Source organism: Manis javanica, chromosome 15 (assembly GCF_040802235.1).
Source record: "Manis javanica isolate MJ-LG chromosome 15, MJ_LKY, whole genome shotgun sequence".
Classification (NCBI taxonomy): domain Eukaryota; kingdom Metazoa; phylum Chordata; class Mammalia; order Pholidota; family Manidae; genus Manis; species Manis javanica.
In genome coordinates this window covers 15,446,095-15,466,936 of record NC_133170.1, presented here as the reverse complement: position 1 = coordinate 15,466,936, position 20,842 = coordinate 15,446,095, and the positions used below count along the sequence as shown (strand labels likewise).

The 20,842-nt window shown below is 36.6% G+C and overlaps 1 protein-coding gene across 14 annotated transcripts in view; it reads left to right on the top strand.

Moving 5' to 3' along the window:
• PLEKHA5 (pleckstrin homology domain containing A5) overlaps positions 1-20,842 on the top strand; it is a 215,143-nt gene that overhangs the window by 142,234 nt on the left and 52,067 nt on the right. For 10 of the 14 annotated variants that reach the window (XR_012125742.1, XM_073223348.1, XM_037023021.2 and 7 more), the window contains 6 exons: positions 1,765-1,880; positions 5,526-5,993; positions 12,022-12,487; positions 14,761-14,844; positions 17,393-17,512; positions 18,345-18,398. Coding sequence is in view for 13 of the 14 variants with exons in the window: in XM_073223348.1 (XP_073079449.1) it covers positions 1,765-1,880; positions 5,526-5,993; positions 12,022-12,487; positions 14,761-14,844; positions 17,393-17,512; positions 18,345-18,398 (1,308 nt within the window). In the remaining variant the exon portion in view is untranslated. The remainder of the gene's footprint in view (positions 1-1,764; positions 1,881-5,525; positions 5,994-12,021; positions 12,488-14,760; positions 14,845-17,392; positions 17,513-18,344; positions 18,399-20,842) is intronic. The other 4 variants (XM_073223350.1, XM_073223352.1, XM_037023019.2 and 1 more) reach the window with 2 other exon arrangements.

Sequence of the window (20,842 nt, the reverse complement as noted above, 5' to 3'; positions counted from 1 at the left end):
CCCACGTGGACCGTCCAGTGACACTTTTGGGGGTTTTAGTCATTTTAACAACACGTAGTGTTTGCGCTGTTCTTTTTGAGTTGTTTCTAGTAGGTCGCTTTCTCTCTCTCGCATGGTCAAGGGAGATGTGTTAATGTAGTTATTTTGATCACTGATTGTTGAATTTGTTTATAGCCTAATTCCTTCTGGAAAAGCTTTTGAAGAAGCTAATTTGAAATTGTAGATACAGCAGATAGTCAAGATCTCAGAGTAAAGTGTGGCTCTGGATTTTGTCCACTCATATTATATTTAGCAGACTAACTGCATGCTTAGTACTCTTCCTTTTACCCCATTCTATGCTGAAATAGCCTTTGTTTGCATTTTTAAGTGGAAATAAAGAATGTTTCCCTCCACAGAATTCCCCGTCTCAGCCCTCTTTCCCTGTTTTGTCACAGCTGGCTGCCGCTGCCTGCCTTTGCTGGGTCAGCCCCGGGTCATGCTGGGTGCTCTGTGCCCGCCCCTTGGGTAGCAGTCTCTCTTCAGCACCTTTTGTTTTCCTTCTGTTTCTCTGGAATAGAGGCAGATTAAATCACCCTGGATATAGAAAAAACCCACTTACAAGTTTCATAGGCCTTCTTCCTCAAACCCAAAAGCTAAAGGGATCATTTATAAATCTTGTTAAGCTCAATTATAAAAGCTTGTAAATCTCTTACGTTTGCGTAGGTGTCTGTAAGGATTAAACAATGTTTTTAACAGCACCTTTTGAGGAATAAAGGTGCTAACACAAGGGGGAATGCCATGACATGTACATTTCAATGAATTTTGTGGCTGGTTGCTCTTTGTTTTGTTGAAGTATAATTAACGTACAATATTCCATTCATTTCAGGTGTACATCATAGTGATTCTATATTTTATATGTTATGAAATGATCCCGTAACTCTAGTTACCATCTGTCACCATACAGCTAGTACAGTATTACTGGCTATATTCCCTATACTGTACATTACATTCCCATGATTTATTTATTTTATAACTGGAAATTTTTACCTCTTAACCCCCTTCACCTATTTTGCCTGTCCCAACAGTTTGGCAACCAACAGCTTGTTTACATATGAATCTGTTTCTGTTTTGTTTGCTTGCTTATATTGTTTTTTAGATTCCCCATAAAAGTGAAATAAGGTATTTGTCTTTTTCTGTCTGACTTATTTCACTTAGCAGAATACCTTCTGGGTCCATCTATGTTGTCACAAATAACAGGGTTTCTTTTTATGGCAGAGTAATACTCCATTGCATATATATACCGCATCTTTATCCATCCACCTATTGATAGACACTTAGTTTGCCTCCATGTCTTGACTATTGTAAATAAAACTGGAGTGAAAATAGGGGTGAATATATCTCTTTGAATTGGTATTTTTGTTTTCTTTAGATATATACCCAAAAAGTGGAATTATTGGATTATATGGGTAGTTCTGTTTTTATGGAACATTCTTGAAGGGAAATACCTGTGGTTATTTATATGTGCAATGGGCACAACTCTTCCTTTCCTTCACATACACCTTAATTTTTTTTTTTAATTTTAAGAGGAAAATGGTAAAGAAATTTATCTCCTTCATAGGATTGAATTATATTTTTGTTAAGTCATCCATTTCTATATCTGTATATAAGACAAGTCTGCTCTTTTGAAATTTGGTGGTAAAGTTCTCTGCAAGGAACCACTTACCTTTCTTTTTCTTTTACAGATCCTAGATTTCTATTTCAAATGGTCGTGTCATTTTCAACCAGGCAGCCCATCCGAACATGCGGACCTATTATTTCTGCACAGATACGGGAAAGGAAATGGAGTTGTGGATGAAAGCCATGTTAGATGCTGCCCTGGTACAGACGGAACCCGTGAGAAGGTAAAGGCTTGTAGGGCAAGTGGCGATTTCCACTTACATGTTATTCCATGCTTGGCAAGTATGTCATCGTCACACTACCTATCATTTTAGTAGTTATGATACGAAATCATTTCTTCCTCAAAAAAGCAAGGACTGATTCATGTTCTGTATTAAATTAATACGCCTTTAGTTAGTTGAGATACCACCTGCATTTTGATTCCACTGTTCCTCTTTATTCATTTCCACCTATCAGTGTTAAGGTGAATCCAGAATCCTAACATTCAACCTGAATGTTCTTTCTTCTTACAGAATTACCTTTAATTTCCGGTAAGTACATTTTTAATTGTTATCTTGAAACTACATGAGATGCAGTGTTTTGTAAGGTCCTAAATCTTAGAAGAGAATTTATCATTTATATTCATAAAGTTAATTTCCTTGTGTTTTTATATTATGTTGCATGCTTTTGAAGTTTAAGTTGAAATAAAAAAATCTGGTGAGTTGCATTTCTTCAGCGTTTCCTGGTTAATACTGATTATTTTATGATGAGTGTCTCCAGAAAATAGTTGATCAAGTATTTAAGTTATTTCTGAATATATTTGCTTCTTGATGAATTCTTCCTCTTTCTTTTGAAACTCCAATATTCAGATTCCTTGGTAATATTAATATGTAGTGTTAAAATTGATCTAATTGTGATTTTTTTTCCCTACGTGAACATATGAATCATTTTAATATTCAGCTATATTAAGAACTAGTGAGAGGAAATTTGTTTCTAAAACTACATAAATAGTTGAATACTGTGCTTTAAAAGAAATTTTTTTTTATATTCCTGTAATTTTAAGAAAAATCCATGATAGTTAAATTTTTCCCACTCAGTGCTGGTTGAGCACACATCTTACATAAGAAAGAAGTTAACTGGCAAGTTTGGATTCTTTCTCTTCTCAGGAAGTTAGGGGATTGTTACAGTGTAAATCTTTAGGGGTTTTTTGGTTGTTTTGTAATGTACATATTAATGAAGTGTTGGCTTGTTGGTTAAAAAACTTAAGTTGATACCATATAAGTATGTTTATTCTTTTAAATACCAAGTTCAAATCAACTTAACCAATCACTCTAATTAGAGTTAGGGAAAAGTATGAAAGAAAAAGAGAGGAAGACCCAGGACTGAACTGTAGGATGCCTGTTTTTTGTAAGAACCACCTCAACCATATGCACATTCTAGATTGAGAGCTAATAAAAGGAAAAATCTACTTTGGGGACTTTGTATATAAAAATGGACACAAAGATGAGATTCATACTGATAACTAGAGAGAATATAGTAAAAGAATTAATTGGAAATAAATAGCCTCAGAGTAACATTTTCAAGGAATTGTTTAGAATACAAAAATCAAGAAAATAATTTTAAAAAAATATTTAATTTCTAGATGACTTTGGTATTGTATGTTACACTTACAGGAATTTAAACTTCCATTTTCTTTTCTTGTATCTTCCATTCTAAAAACTAAAAATTACTAATAATTTAGGGTGATAAAAATGACAGTCAGTATTTGATTTAATTTCTGACAATCTTTCATTGATTATGTGCCCATTACACTTTTTAACAGGGCACATTGATAAAATTTACTTGGTTAGCCAGGAGTTACTGACTATTACCTATATATGCTCATCCTGATATCAGTCACCATTATCCTGGAGAAACTGTGTTTTATATTCGAGCTGTTGGTGTTTATATCCTACCCTGTTAGTCTTAATCATGCAAAGTGAAGGAACCTAATTATTGTGATATTCATATGTACAGAGAGATTTTGTTTGCTTGATTTTAAGATAGTGGTCTGGTCTCTTTTCCTGTATGGCCAGAATACTTACAGATACTTACTAGGGCCTATCACTTAAGGGATATAACACCCAGTTTTTAACTAGATACTTCATTTCTTCTAAATTCATAAAGTGTTTAACCTATGAATTATAGTATTATATCCCCTCATGTGCAGATCATGATGGCATTAAAAATTTTAAGCATTAAACACACTCTCTGAATAATACCTGTCTCCAGCTTCATAATTTGCATTTTCTATATTTTCATATATCTTCCACAATAACTTTTATCAATTTTAAAATTAGATCACAAGTTTTACATTATTTATGCTATCTTAGCATACATTGCTGAATCGGTTTTGTTCCATTTAGAGAAAAATCAGCATGTCTTTTTTTATTACATTTCTTTAATGATAAATGTTGGAAAAAATAAAGAGAAAATAGGCAATGCAGTTCTAATTGAAAATAACAGCTTTAGTAGAGGTCAGTGAATTTAAAAAGCCTTTTCAAATATTTAATATTGAATGTTAAAATCCCTCCTCCCCTAATTTAGTATGGATAAATGTACTTTTAGTGTAAATCTCTTCTCATTTTTATCTTTCAAGGAAAAGAAACTCCATAGCATACCTTAGTTAACATCCCTAGTATCCAATATGAGTTAGTAATATTAACCTAAATATATGGGTAGTCCATAACTTCACTCCCAAGAAAAACAGCCACATTTCTTTTCATTATTTCCTCGGTGATCATACTCTAAACAATCTCTGTATAACCGTATGTGTATGGATTATGTGTTCTCTACACCTCACTGAAACTGGCAGCAGTGCCACACATAGAATCCGATAAGAGCATCATATATGGAAATGGGGGTGGTTGGCCAGTTCCTGAGAGGCCTCCTAGCACGGCATGATGTTGACAGTTTCATGCAGGTTCAGACAGTCGTCTTCGTCTTGAGTCTGAAAGTGATTGGTCTCAGGGAAGCATCAGAAAAGACCTAAATATAGCCCCTGGAATGGTAAGCAGTAAAACTGTGCAGTGGCCCAAAAACACTCTGATAAGCAAGCAGTGCATGCTCTTCTCAGGGGATGCCAGATTCTAATCCAGAATTGCTTGATGAGATGGGATGATAATGGTACTAAATTATGTGGCAGCCACCGATTAACTCATTTGGTCCTCACAAAAAATCCTGTAACCTCGGTGCTGCAGTTACACCAAGTTACCAAGGGGAGGTGTGGACACAGTGAATTCCTGCAGCTTCCCAGAGACCTAACTAGGAAGAGGTGGAGCTGCAAGCTGAAACGAACAATTTGCCGTCTGGCTTCAGGAGCTCTGCACTGAAACGTGGGTCCCCATGAATACAGACAAGTTAATTAGTCATATGGTTCAGATCTTTGAGAGCATCAGACCATAATTTCCTGGTCCAGCCATTTCCACAAACCAGACCCACATTTACCCCATGATGAGTTAACCCTCCTGGCTGGCAGCCATGCTGTTTATTTCAAATCACTAGCCACTGAGGTCCTTTTAAGTGGATTTTGTGGTTTCACTGTCAAAGGACAATCTTATTTGCTTTATTTCCAGATTTCTAATGGTGGGACAATCTTGGCTTTTTATCCTCCGGTGCTTAATACACTGTATATTTTATGTTTAGTTTTTCTCCTTTCTGTTTATACATTCTGGTGGTGCTTAAATGTTCATACCACAGCACTGGGAATTTGTACAAACTTGTCATCTGTAATTCTTTCAGGTATTTTTTTAAAGTCAAAGGTAATTTTACTTTTTTCCTAGATTGAATCCCAGAAAGCAACGTGTGCATTGTTTCAGCTGGATCACTGTGATTTTCTTCTCTGATTTCAGAATGGACAAGATTACATCTGAAAATGCACCAACTAAAGAAATAAATAACTTTCCCAACCATAGAGTGTTGATTAAACCAGAGACCCAAAATAACCAGAAAAACAAGGAAATGAGCAAAAATGAAGATAAAAGGGCATTAGAAGCTGAAAAATATGGATTTCAGAAGGATGGTCAAGATAGACCTTTAACAAAAATTAATAGTGTGAAGTTGAATTCTCTGCCATCTGAATATGAGAGCGGATCAACATGCCCGGCTCAGACTGGACACTACAGGCCAGTCAGTGTAAATAGCTCAGAAAACAGAACAGTCAATGTCAGCCTGGCAGATCTTAGAAGTGGAAATCACCCAAATGCAGGGCCCTTACACCCAGAGGCTGATCGGGTCATACAGAGAACAAATTCAATGCAACAGCTGGAGCAGTGGATTAAAATCCAGAAGGGGAGGGGTCACGAAGTGGAAACCAGGGGGTAAGTGTCTTGTCATTATGTCTTATGAACCCAGGTTTCTTTCATGCTGTGCTGGAGATTGGTTTCTTAGATAACCGGTTAAAAGTATTCGTTTAAATTGTATTTTAGATGTTGCAACTTCATTCCTGTATCTTTCCTTCATGGTAATCAGATGTAAGTGTTTTTTCCCTGCCTCCCATTGCACTGTCACCCAGCCTTACTGATGCAAGGTGTCATCCTCCCTGGCTTAGCACCAGAAGGCGTTGGTGGTGGGTAGAGAATCCCATTTGTTTGGGGAAGGGAGCAAGACCTAGTCTGTCTTCCCACCCTCCCCACCAGTGAAACATTGCACTCACTCTCCGACCTGCTCTGTCTTCCTTCAGTAGCTTCTGCAGCCTGATGCAGTGCCAACTTCTCCTGAGCCAAGGATGGGGAGACCGCGAAGTGAAGGCTTTTACTCTAGTTCAGTCTCATCCTTTGGTTTTCTTAAATTCTTCCTAATGACTATGTATTATATTCATTTATCTAAGCTTTCATTCATGCACACACTGGTTCTTTACTGTTTATTGTATAACTACGGCATGCTAATGATGGGGCCAGAAAGTAAAACAGCAAAAAAGATTAAGAGTCTAGATGTCTCACAAAGACTCTTATCTAGTAGAGGAAAAAGTTAAATAAACATCTGCAGTTTATTGTGACAGATACAATGAAGGAAGAACAGGATGCAGTAAGAACATGTTTCAGGAACAACTAACACACCCCAAGGGCTCAGAAAAACCTTTCTGGAGGAAGTGAAATACAAGCCGAGATAAAGGACCACATGCTTATCTTGGTTTAGATATACAAAACTCCAGAGTTAATGGAGAGCTGGGAGAGGGATCCAGAGACTTGCGGTGTGGCTGAGGTATAGCTGCTGTGGTGCTGGGGAGGTAAACCAGCAGAGATGTATTCAGGCTCGTACTGCTGAAAGATTAGTCCAGCTCAGAATCTGGAGAATAAAGTGGAGAAAGTCCAAAAGCTGTTGGAGTAAATGCAATGAGGAGAGGAAGGAGATATATTCAAGGTAAAATCGACGACAGTCTTTGAGTGCTTGTATGTGCTTCATTGCAGACTAGCCTCACTCAAGTCTAGTTTGAGTGACTGGGGGAAATCGGGAATGACACCCTGCTTTTTTGACCTAGTCTGGTCCCTTTCAGTGCACAGGTGAGATGGGGGGAAAGAACATAATGAATGATTAGACAGGTTACATTTGAGGTGCCCGGTGTGTGTATCTGAAGAGAGATTTGAACTTGAATAAGGTTTGAGGTATCATCATTATAGCAAAAGTTCTTAAAGGTATGAGTAGATAAATTCATTCTAAGGGAATATCAGAACATTTACATTTAAGGAGGAAAAGGTTGGAGAAGCCTGCAAAGGAGACCAGAAATAAGGACTAGAGGAAAAGCAGGCACTTAACAGATGAGAAGGTGTTCTGCATATTAGGTGGGAATTTGGTGATGCAAAATTAAAAAGTACTTAAATGTATTCGTTAGACATAACTGAAGAGTTACTGTAAGTCTTAACCTTCCCTGTTGTAAAAAACCAGAAAATGACATTAACAATGGTTTGATTAAATGAAGGTCAACTTATTTTGAAGAGAAACTTCAGAGGCACAGATACGTTCTTCCAGTTTGCTCGGCCGTCAGGCTCACACCAGCAGTGTCAGCCAGTCGCCTTGCAGGAGTGCAGCTAGAAGGCCTGATTTCCCTTTTGTTACCTCTCACAAGGCTACAAACACATGCCCCTGTGATGTCTTGCTCACTTCCGTTTTCTTCTTCTCTGTGCTCAAGTTTCTAATTTTACCAAGGGAGAAGACTGAGAAATACTTGTTATTTCAAAAATAAAATTTGGTTAGACAGAAGAGAAGCCAGAGGTGGTTGTGGAGGGAAAAATAATGAAAGGGTGTTTGGAAGTACTTATTAAGGTAATCATTTTCGGGGAAACAGTAATAAAAATCCTAGCCAGAGGATTTGCTGAATCTCCACCCACCAAATTAAATCTCACAGCTTTATGGGATCACTTTTCTCCAAGTAAAATTACATTTTCTTAAGGTTGAAGGTGTATAGTAAAAAGGGATTCTGCAGATATCTGGAAGTTAGGGTTTTTAAATCGTTAAGTGTGAATACGAGTTTCCAAGCACTTTAGGTAGCTTGATGAGCATAATTAACATACATACAGGCTTTCTGTCACTGTTTTCTTTGAATGCAGACCTGCAGCTTCTGATGCTTAGGTTATTTTGAGCTACAGTTTTCTCAATTGCCCCTCCAAATTTAGGTTATCTGGCTAGTGTACTGTGTGGAACATTGAGATGTATCATCTACGTTATTATGTAAACTTCATACTTTAAAAAACAGTTGTGTTATTTTAGAATGAAATCATTTTTATTGGTGGAAAGAAGCATAATGGTTATTCATGGCATAATTGACAGTGTGTAACTGTATGAAAGGTTTCCTTTTATTATCAAAGTTCTGATAGGAAGAAAAGAGGTTTAATATCTAGTCACATAGTAGATCCTGCATCTGTGAATGAGCTTTAAAGTTCATTGTGAGTGGCAGGCATGTTAAGATGCACGGTGCCTTCAGCCATTGTTCCGCATGGCAGGATCGCAGGACGGGGTTTGCATGGGGTTTGACAGGCAGCCGCTGGTGAATGGGGCCCTCAGCCTGACGAAGGCACATACAGTGTTCATTTCTGAAGCTTTCACTTAAAAGTAAATCACACTTAGCTTAATTTGAATTTCTTTGGGAAAAACCACTGAAGGAAACTGTAGTTTGAAAAACAGGTCTCAAAATGCTAGAAAGTATATGAGATTAAAAAAACTGACTCATAGTATGATTTTTCTATTAAAATTCTTCAAAAGTGGTTCCAAAGGTGGCCAAAGAGCTTTTAAACTTTGTGGTCATTAATTAGCCAAGCTTAGTAGGAAAATAGCCTGCTGTTAATGATCATATGATGTAGGTTGATGGATCATGTTCAATATGCACCTCTACAGCAGGGTCTGGCACGCACATTATGAATGCTTCGGAGCCCTGATAGAGGTGTTTGGTGTAATTCGATTTCCTGAACTGGAATTTAAACATTATTTATAGGCAGCTCGTAGTGTGTCTTCGACCATGTGTATGTCCCGGATATAGAGTTAATATCATTTGTATTTTCAGTATATGTTTCTGTGATAAAGTTCAGAGCCTAGTCCAGAGCTTTTTGCGTATTAAGGTCTGTGTAATATTTTTTGAATTTATGAATGACTAACTGTGCATGTTGGGATAAAATTGCTTTAGTACTAGGCCAAATATCCTGGATGGGATAGACATCCCCTGGCTGACACACTTCCTTAGCAGGTATCTATGGGGTTGTCAGTTCTGGGCTTTTTACAGTTTCTAGCTTTTGTTGTTAACAGAGAAGGTGAGGATAGAAAGGGAGACCAAGCAGGGAAGTAACTGGAAATAAGTACATTTGGAGAGAAAGGTCTCTTTATGCTGGTTACGTCAGAGAATTGGGGCCCTTTGTCCCTCACTCCAGCCCCAAAGTCATCAGGTGGTGGCCTCGCTGCAGTGATTCCTGTCGATGGGGTGCTTTGTTGGACTCTGAATGAACCAATTTTAAGTAAAGGCATTGCAAAACTACAGAACAACCAGCTGATGAAGGAAATTAGTTTAGGGAGAATAGTGGAAGGCATCGGAAATATTTCAAATACAAAATAACATGTGGGATTTTACAGCTAAAAGATAACTTTGTGATCAGATCATCTCCTGGATGAGAAAACCATTTCTCAAAAAGGTTCAGCAGGCCACATTTTGGTAGTGTGCAGGGCACTCCAGCACTTAAAGATCAGACCCTTCCTAATTTTGGGGGGTACCTTTTTATTTGTGATTAAGTCATGTCACTAGAAAAGTGGTGAGTTTTTAAAATAATTTCCATGCTTTAAGGACAGTTTAAAAGATAAAAGGATTATTTTACTTTTTCATAAATCCAGACATCTGGGAATCGTTGGGCAGAATGAGAAGAGCACCGCGTGTAGCTCTAGCCAGGAACCCAGCCCGCTGACTCTTTTAACTCAAAGTGTTGAAAGGAGTGCCATCTCTTTGGTCTTTTCCCTCCTGTCCTCTCAACACCCGGCCCCTGAAAAACACACACTGCAACTTAAAGTCCCAAAAGATTTTGGAAATCAGTCATCTAAGGTCTCTCTACTTCGTAGGAAGGCACAAATCAAAATCTGGCTCTCCCGATTTTTGATCAACTGCTTTTTCCCACTCTATTTTTCCACCGTATTGCTGTATTTTCCACAGCCTTTCCCACAAAAAGGTGTATTTCACTTTAGACTTCCTCTGCTTTATATAAAGGTAACATAGTTGTACGGCCCTGTAGGAGCAAACTGAACAGGGATTTTAGCATTACAGCCCAGATGCACCCAGTTCATTACACCTGATCACAGTGAAGTCTGTTTTTACTAAAATATGTTAGATTTTAGGCACTGTTACTGACAACAGTAACAGTGGATCAAAGAGAGCTCTGACATGTAAATTATCAGCCAAGGATTCCCAGGGTATTAAGTCTTCTACCCACCCTGGTCCATGGAATCACCAACATCTTTGATGTTGTTCGATAATCTTTGTTTTAACACCCAATAGGAAGCAGCAAAATGCCATGCAAGTATGCAAGTGCAATTCCAGAATATATGCCATGGTGAAAATACAATAAGCAAGAAAGGTGTTAACTAAACATTGAAAGAAGAGGTCAGGAAAACTGGGTTTATGGAGTCCCAACTCTCCCACATGTTTAGTTTATTGAATTACATTTAATATTAGAATATACATTTATGCCAGTGGAGCTGGTAACATTAAGATGGATACTTGTAATTTAATATTGCTCTTTTTAATCTAGACTGTATTGTGGTTATTATAAAAAGGTTATATTTGTATTCAGAAGTTGAATTATAAATTTGAATTATTAGAATTGGAATCATACCTGAGCTTTTTACTTACCACTGAAGATAATGGGGAAAACTTTATTTAGAATTTTAATTGTCTTTTTAAAATCCTTTTCCTATAATGTATCTGACCTAACATGAGTTTAGCACAAGGGTAGTTTTGATAAACTCTGAAGAGTGTTTTTATCAAAGTGTCTTTTTGAAGAACTTATCTATTCTTCTATTATAGGAAACTGAAATAATCTTTGCTTAGTAACATGCCAAACATACCATTACGTATCCATATCCAAAAATTTAGCACGTTAAAATAAGTTTTAGTTGCTTAATGTATATGTTGATACCATTCATGAGGGAGAATATTAATTTCAATGCCAAAAACATTGTGAAACTCCTAAGATTAGCAGTTTTATATCTGAAATATTGTCGTGTTTAAGTATTTAGTACATAGATAGTTAAATGTTAAGCTTTACCTTCAAGACATGTTTATTTTTAAAATTAAAAGAAGTTATCGAGGGAAATTATTCCTTCAAACCATAAATGTACTGATGTACTCCTTTCCATAAATAGTTACACCTTCTGAAGGAAATGATATAATGACCAGCATTAGTTCATTTCCTGTCTTAATGCTCTATGGGCACAACTCAAAAACTTCAGGATTCCATTCCTACACAGAAATCCTATTGAATTGTAGGATCAAACATCCTGATAAGATGTTTGAGAATGAGTTTGGAGGGGTTTATTTATATAAAAGCAAGTAAGATATGGAGACAGACCTGAGATTATATTTTGAACATCCTCATTTCTGAAAGTTTAATAACCTTCCATCTTTAAACCAAACTACATTGTGTGGAATTATGTGACATAGGTGCTGTTTATTTAAGGTGTTAAGTCCATCAAATTGAATTTCATAAAAAGATTAAAATCTGTTCATTAATAATTTATAATTGCATACTATTTGATCTTTAAAAATACACAAGTCCTAATATATTTCTTACTAGAAGAAAAAGAGAATATACTGTAACTTAGAATCTGGGAATCACCCCTGTCCTTCATTTTTACATTTCAATTATTATTTAATTTCAGAGTAATCTCTTACCAAACATTACCAAGAAATATGCCAAGCCACAGAACCCAGATCGTGGCCCGCTATCCTGAAGGTTACAGAACACTACCAAGAAACAGTAAGACCAGGCCCGAAAGCATCTGCAGTGGAGCCCCTTCCACTCATGACAAAACAGTAGGGCCCGGAGCAGAAGAGAAGCGGAGATCCATGAGAGATGACACGATGTGGCAGCTCTACGAGTGGCAGCAGCGTCAGTTTTATAATAAGCAGAGCACCCTCCCTCGTCACGGTACCTTAACCAGCCCTAAAACCATGGTTAATATTTCTGACCAGACAATGCACTCTATTCCCACATCGCCTTCCCATGGGTCAATAGCTGCTTATCAGGGATACTCCCCTCAGCGAACCTACAGATCAGAAGTGTCTTCACCGATTCAGAGAGGAGATGTGACTATAGACCGCAGGCACAGGGCCCATCACCCTAAGGTACGATACCTGCTAATCTTGTGTTAACTACTGCTTTCTGAATGCTGTGTTATTTCTACTGCACTGTTCTTTCTGTTAAAAAATGAGAGATAAGAAAATAGAAGGAAAGCCGTGCAGCTCTTTTCTTGCTTTAAAAATTAAGGAAAATATTCTGCAGTGTCAGAATCCACATATAAAACCTAACCTCGCAATGCTTCCTCACTCAGGAGCACAGAAACAGTTCTTTGGAGCAGATGCATTATGCGTTCTTCTCTGCTTGATCACATATTTCATCAGCTTTGCACGTAGGTTAAGACCACAACATTTTTATGAGCTCTTCACACGTTTGCAGATTCTACACCTGCCCCCTTCCAGCATACCTGCAGTCTTGTGTCAGCCTCATCCTGTTTTTGGCTAAGATAAAAGTGCTAACCTCATCCTCTACCCAGCTGAATATATAGCATGTTGAAATATCTCCTAAAATACTCAGTTTAATATTAGAATAATAAGGCTTCCTGGTATATATACTTTTTTAAAAATTAAGATAGAGTAAGAGATCAAGTTTTAATTTGTACCCCGTTGATTTGTACACTGTTACTAGATTATTTGAAATGAACTCAGAGTGCCTAATACCAACTGCTTTTCATAAAGCTAGAGCAGTTGTTTTGATCAGTTAGCATGCAGCCCATTCTCTAATGTCTATCGTAAAGTGAAAAGGCTTTTCTTTTTCTCTCATTTTCTTTTTAAACCCAAAGAATTTCTTGCTTTATGCCATTTTAAAATGCACCTCTTCTTACTTTGGCAACAGGATGAATCCTTCACTTATATCATTATAGAGTGTGTTTGCTTGATTTCTCCATAAATAAGAGTTAGAAATTAATAAGTCAATTAGGAATTTTCTTTGGCAGGAAGCTTTAGCTTGCCTCACCAAAACAAGGCTCACTTTTTAAACTCCATTGTAACAAAGCTCAGGATTTTGTTACTTTGTACATCCAAATCGTGTCTCATAAAAATACTAACAATATTCAAAACAAATCTGATCTAATACAACTTACTAGTGTGTGGTTGAAGAGTGTTCTCACAGTGGTTAGTATTTTTCATGTTCTTGGCCAAAATTTGCCGTCTGTTTCAACAACAAAAACGAGATGAATGTGTGCTCTCTATCCAGGTGCCTGCCAACTAAATGTCTGCTCGTCCTCCCAAAAAAACTTCTGCAACATTGCCGGATGTTTCTTTGAAATAATCCATCATCTTCTTTGATGTGATCAGTGGTTCTCAAAGTATGGTCCATAGATCCCTGAGGGTTCCCCTCACCCTTCCAGGGAATCTGTCAGTAAGCACAAAATTATTTTGAGAATAATAATAAGACATTAGCCATTGTCTTACTGTTCCCTAATAGTGTGAAAGCCATGGGTCAATAGCCAGGCAAACTATAGTTGTTCAGACTTGCTATTTGACAGATACTTCTCAAAGTGAAATGTTAGCCTGTCCCTTCAAGGAAGACAATTGACCGAATTTGTCACTTATGACAACATTGGAGCTTTCAAGCAAAACTTAGGAATTTGGAAATCTTGTATCTGCGACTGTGAGCTTGACAGCTTTCCAGGTGCTTAAAGATCAGTGGTAGTATTAACAAAGAAGAGTTATTTATACTGTATCAATGTGGCCACATTTGGAATATCTACATCCCACAACCCACTTAACCAGTATTTTCCACATCAACAAATGTTTGGTATCACAAAATCATGGATGGGTAAAAGATTCATTTAAAGTGTAAACAGATCATTGATAGAGTTTCAGGTACCACTTTACAACTAACCTTAAAGAAAATACTACTTTTTGAGCATTAGTACAAAGTTGATTGTAATTACCCAAAAAAGCTATTCAAGTGCCCTTCCCTTCTCAAATCATATATATCGAGAGTGGGTTTTCTTCATATACTTCCACTAAAAGAGACGATCAGAGCAGGTTGAATATAGAAGCAGATGTGTGTCTAGCCAGACATTAAAGAGACTTGCAAAACTGTAAAATAATGACACTCTTGTCACTAAGTTTTTCTTTTTTAAGTAGTATCAGGGGATTCTGAGACCACTAAGTTTGAGAAACACTGACCCAGACTCTGTAGATGAACTACGCTGTTCATCAGCATCTGTATTTTAGTCGAGAAATTTTAGTATCTGTTTTCTTTCTTAAGCACGAATCACAGTTTTTAAATGGCATTTTATAGCACACATTTAAGATTTCTCATCAGTGATCCTGGCCACAGAATTTATATTGTGCCTTTACTTTCCTAGCATGTCTATGTGCCTGACAGGAGGTCAATGCCAGCTGGCCTGACTTTACAGTCTATTAGTCCCCAGAGCCTCCAAAGCAAAACGGTGAGTGTGATGTCTGTATTTCCCATGTCATGTTTTATTTATGTGCTGCCCATGATAGCATGTATCTGACAGAGCTTTTAAGTTTGAGTTTTCAGAGAGGTGCATCCCAGAGAAACACCATTGCCACTTTTGTGGAAGAGATGCCCCTCCGAAGAATTGAAATCATAGCCACTTCAGTGGCTCCCTAAATGTCTGACTGCCTGAATATAAAATTATATTTTCAAGGTTTATTGTATAACCTGGGTGGATTTCTTAACTCACTGGATGTTAATTCTTTCATCCTTAAAACAAAAGTCGGAGTAGTTCATTAGTGGAACAAACCCAGCAAGCAGCCATGTGTAGTCAAGCTCCAGGCCTGTTAAGAAGTTTCTCCTATGGATTTTTATATAACTCAACCATTTTAGAGCAGAAAAGAAACTGATTTGCATATTTATGCAGAGAAAGACTATAAAAATACTAGGTTCAAGCAAGTACTTATTGCCACGATCATTTCATTGTCAGTGTTATGTTCAAATTGGGAAGGAGTTACATTACCAGAAAAGATAACTTTTGATCACTTCATTTTATTTTAATGACATTGATTTTATCAGGGGAACTACACTTTAGTATTGGTAGCTAGTCTCAATTTCTGTGAAGATGTGAATTGAGGACCTTTATAGCTGTTCCTCATTTAAAATTGTCTTCGTGCAGTAATCAAAACAAATTCATCTTATATGTGTTTTGCAAACATCATTTTACCCAGTCTTCATATAAGGAAGATTTCCTAGCCTTAACTACTTGCAGTTTATTTTTTTAAGTTTATAAATCATTGCTTGACTAAAACTTAAAACTTACATGTTGGAGTTTTGAAATACTGTTGACCTGACAAGGAGATCTTAAATCATAACATAATGCTAAATATTCTATTACAGAATTTTATCTTCTGCTTTGCTCCCTCTAGTGGATATTTGGGATAAAATTTATTTACCACTTCCCACTTTGTGGGGTGTTAAATGTGCCTCTTGGTGTTTCTCCTCGAAATTTAAATATTCTCGCAAATTTACTGGACTCTTTCATCCTTTTGAAAATCTCTGTCTTTTTAACCCCATCAATAATAAAGCAGAATTTCAAGATTCCTTCTTTTGGTATTTGTCCAAAACCACTCTGCTGTGAGAATCTCAACCCTTTACCTCACCCTACCTTACCCCTAACAGGGCCTCAAGAGCTGAATACAATATCGTAAGACGTGGACTGTCTCACAGTCTTGAGGCCACAAGGTGTGGTTGGCTTCAGAGCAAAGCAGCTGTTATTTTCCTGTTATGCAATTTGTCCTTTAAGTTACACACACACACACACACACACACACACACACACACACACACACACACACACTACATTCTATGATTGTTTAATATAAGACTGTTGTCTCAGTGTGCAGATACTCAGGTTTATCCAAAGAATCTAATAGTGACTGTGGTTTCCACCTCCTCTTTTTCTTACCTGAAGGCAATAATTTTTATTGTAATTTCAGGTAACAGTTAAAAAACATTTCTGTCCCTAAAAAGAGTCTGTATGTCAAATAAAGAGCAACAGCAAATAAACAGAACCAAAAGAGGTCGTGTCATGCTGTGGTGCAGGCAGAACGAATCAATCTCGGGAATGGTTTTCAAGCCGCGCACACTGTAGGCCTTCAGGGGGGAGAGTCTCCCCTTGGCCTGCCTGCAGTTTTTAATCATAAGAAAGCTCGAGAAACACCAAATAATATTTTATGAGCCGTAAGGCTGCCAATGAATATATTTTACTGCATTTCTAACAAAGAAAAATATAGCAGATTGGCCTGTAAAGGAATTTTATCTACCTTTGAAATTGTATTCCCCTTAGGCATCATAGTAAACAATCAGTAACTGAAAGGTTCTCTGATTTCCCCAGAGTGTGGAACGAGTGGAAACTTTCTGTATATATGAAATAATTTTTTTCTTAAAAAAAAATGGATCTTTTGGTCATATAAAATATCCTGTGAAAATACCAACAGTGACATTTAAAAAGTATAACTGGGAAGCAATTAATAGATCCCAGGTGCTGAATTTAATGATGAGAAGATATCATCCAACATTTATGTGAAATTTAGTTCTTTTTGTTTACCTTCTGTTCTATAAAATACAGTGCTGGGCGTGCAGGATTACTCTTGCTGTGAAAATCTTAGGTGTCATTTATAAATGTCTTATTAAGATACCATTTAATCTTCTAATAGCTCTATGTACAAACCTTCATCAGAATTTTTTGGCATTGTGGGTTTTTTTAACTTAACATTTGAATATTCTCTCATGAATTCTGAGAAAATGCCTTAATACACTGTTGCCTTGCCGTATCTTTTCAAGTAACACTGTTCCTTCTATTTCTCTAGATATCTATGCATTTATGTAGGACTCATCATCATAGTGTGTAGGCACTATGTTTGATGTCAGCCATAAGAGGAAACTTGCCAAGAAATCTTGGTTTAATGTCTGTCTCTTAAGACAACAATTAATCTGTTTTCCACTGTTTGGATTCTTAAATTGTACTCCTTCAGCCAGAGGAGCTTACGCTGCTGCTAATAAAGCTGCGACGGCAGCAGGCTGAACTGAGTAGTGTCCGGGAGCACACGTTAGCACAGCTCATGCAGCTGAAGCTCGAGGCCCACAGCCCAAAGGTCGGCTATGAAGACGTGTGTCTGTGTCATCTGCCATTGTCACTTACTTTGAGTCACTCATTAATCAGTTTGCTCAGTGCCATTAGTGTTGAGCATGAGCCCATAACCATCCTCGCAGCGACATTAGAATCTCCTATTGACCCTTTGAGAAGTTGTTGATTTATACATTATTAAGGGAAAATATGGGTAGGATGCATTTCTTCTTCGCCTTCCACCCACCCACTCACCCGCTAACATCTGGTTGGGAGGAAGGAAATGCATACAGACTTCAAAATAGTGTTGCCATTCGCCGGATACTGGAACATCCACATCTGTAAAAACAGATTTTGGAAAAGTCCTATAATTTCCCATAAAGCACTAAGTTGACAGTTGATTATAGTTTTAATAATACTGTCTTTTAAATGTCAAAGATGAGTTTTAAGATATTTCCTTTGTTCTTGAAATAATGGACATATGTAAACCTTTCTCAAAGGGTTTAATAGCCTCTAGTTACATGCAAAACACCCGAACAAGTAGTACTATATTGCAGAAAAGAGTTAACATGTAAAACTTTTAACATTAAGTGTGCTAAAACCTTTTTAAAGATTTTTCTGCTTACCATTTCAGCTGCTATTCATGTCTACTTAATTTCTTATAAAACTAAGTATAATTTTATAATGATCTAGTATGTCACCTGTACCCTTGACAGGGGAGCATGCATGTGAAAGTTGTCATGTATTGTAATATATTAGGTTGTGGTAAACTACCTGTATTTCTTATTTCAAAATTGACCTTTTCATGAATTCTGCACCCTCTTTCTCTATCCCTTTATTTCTTGATCGATGCCTCCTAGAATGAAATTCTTTCACATCATCTTCAAAGGAACACCATATATTTGGATCATCAGGTGGGATTTGAAGAATTTTCTTATCTATAATACCTTATCGAACTTCTTCAATGTAGTAGAACTTTACAGGGTACCCAGATACTTAAGTCATTTTGAGTTAATAGCCTGAATTACAAGTGACAGGATAAGAAATCCCTCCCTAACCAGGTGAATTCAGGAATACCATTATAAGCAGGTAGGAAGAACAGATGTGGCGGTGAGAGCGGATACAAATGCTGGGTTGTCAGAACTGGCGAACCTGAATTCTCTAGACTTCTTTCTTCTGATCCCAAGGAAACTCTTATTCATGGAGTATCCCAGCTTGGAGTTGACCAAATTTAAAAAAATAGACACCAAGTTGTGATTGCTTTGTAGGAAGGCCAGAAAGACTGTGGGTTTAGTGTGCTCAGATTCTCAAAGGGGAGTTTAATGACAGGCGAAACGCATGGTCAAGATGGTTTTTAATTGTGTTATTTATCCCTTGTTTGGTCTCTGCTGAGGGACATAGAGTCGGTTTTACAGTGACCTGCTGTCCCTAGCATTAGTGATACCTCAATGGTGCTAATGAGTGTGGTAGGTTGAGCTGAATGTTCAGAGGGTGAGTGACCAGTTCTTAGACAAGGACTGACAGTCCATAGTTCAGTTTTTATGAAATTCCCCATTACTATTCATTTTTAGTTAGAGAATTTTTTTATATATCCTTAAACAATAGCAAATGCATTTTTTTCATATAAACTAAGCTAAAACGTATTTTAGTTTGTTTCATAATGCTCAAACTTAACTATTTTATCAAATGATTAAGAGGTTACTATGGAAAATGTTCTAACTCAAGTGCTTACATATTTATATTTGACTGTTAGAAACAAAATAATAATGTACTGCTTTAAATTAGTTATATTTAAAGAGGGATTTTGCATTAGGATAACTTTTTAAAAGATGTTCAATCATTTTTCTTTTAATTTTTAAAAGAAATATACTTTTGTTAATACAGAATTTGTTTATTTTCCCACACAATGTTTTCATGATGATTTTGCCTGTTGGAAGGCTTTTTAGAAATCAGCATTTCATGAATCCAAATTCCCATCTTTATTCCAGAGACTGGTGCTATTGAAATTTTACCATGGTGCACATTATATACTCTGAAAACAGTCTAATAAAGACATGTTAGCCAATAAAATAGTAAAATAAGTCTTCCCTCAAAATTCCACACTGTCAGAAAGCTTCTAAGATACATGGGAAATAGCTTTCTTAAAAGCTCCTTTGTCTATAAAGCTAGAGACAGTTCTGAAGACAATGGGCTATTACAAAAATTAAGTTTTAAGAACTGTGATGTGAATGTGAATCTGAAGTTCTCTAGAAGCTCTAGAAATAAACTTGGTGTTTACTATAATTTTATTACTCACCTTAGTAAATCAAAACTTGGAACTGCAGAGACACAGAACTTTAGAAACTCCAAGGGAAGGTGTATATATATTGAAAATACCATTTGCTAAGGTACTTTTCAATGCCCTCCCCCCAGGTTGAGCTATGTCCTTCCCTTTATCTAAGTGACCCAGATCTGATTGAGGCTCGATGTTTCCATCATTTCCCTGCAACTTTTTATTGGTCCTCTTTATTCTCCTAACATGTCAGCAGAGGTTTCCAGTAATTCACCTTTTCTTACAGTGGATCCTGAAATAAAGTTATATTATTCCAATTTTTAAATTTTGTTCTGAGAAGAACTATAGAATTGATTGCTATTTGAATGCTGATTTACCCTGAGATAAGACTATTCCTCATGGAAAAATTGAATCATTTCCTGATAGTAATTAGATAATATGCATGGTGTGGGGGCTTTGCTCAGAAACTCAGATATGCCTAAATATATACATTTGTAAGGTTTCCTATAGAAAATCTCTCTTTAAATAAACAACTTCTGTGGTTTCAAATAATTAACATTTAACATAAATGAATTATATCATTTTTAACTGTCCTACATTTTATATCAATAATAAGGTTATTAAATTACATGAAAAGAATTTTTGATAATTTTAAGCTTCAAAGAAATTTTTCAGTCAGCTCCAACATTTCCAGCTTTTAATCTTGTTACTGCCAAGAACCTATTTTAGATTACCAGGTCTGTTGTTTGAATAATCATTATTGGTTGCCTGGGTTTATAAATTTATTCAGTTTTATATAACTACAAGTTAGAAAGTAGATTTTAGAATCTAAAAGTCAAAATGAAAGGCTCTGGTCACATTTTATGCTGTATTTCATAACCAAATGAATATATATTAATTAACTAATTAATACTCACTTTCAGCACTTATTCTGTTTACTCAAATCATCAGAATAACCTAAAGCTAGCAACAAAACGCAGTCTTCCACCTGCCTCTTGTCATACATCACAGTCATCAAGAGAAAATTTTTAATTGATTTAAATTCGCTTAATTCCTATCACCATTCATGAAATGTAGAACCACAGA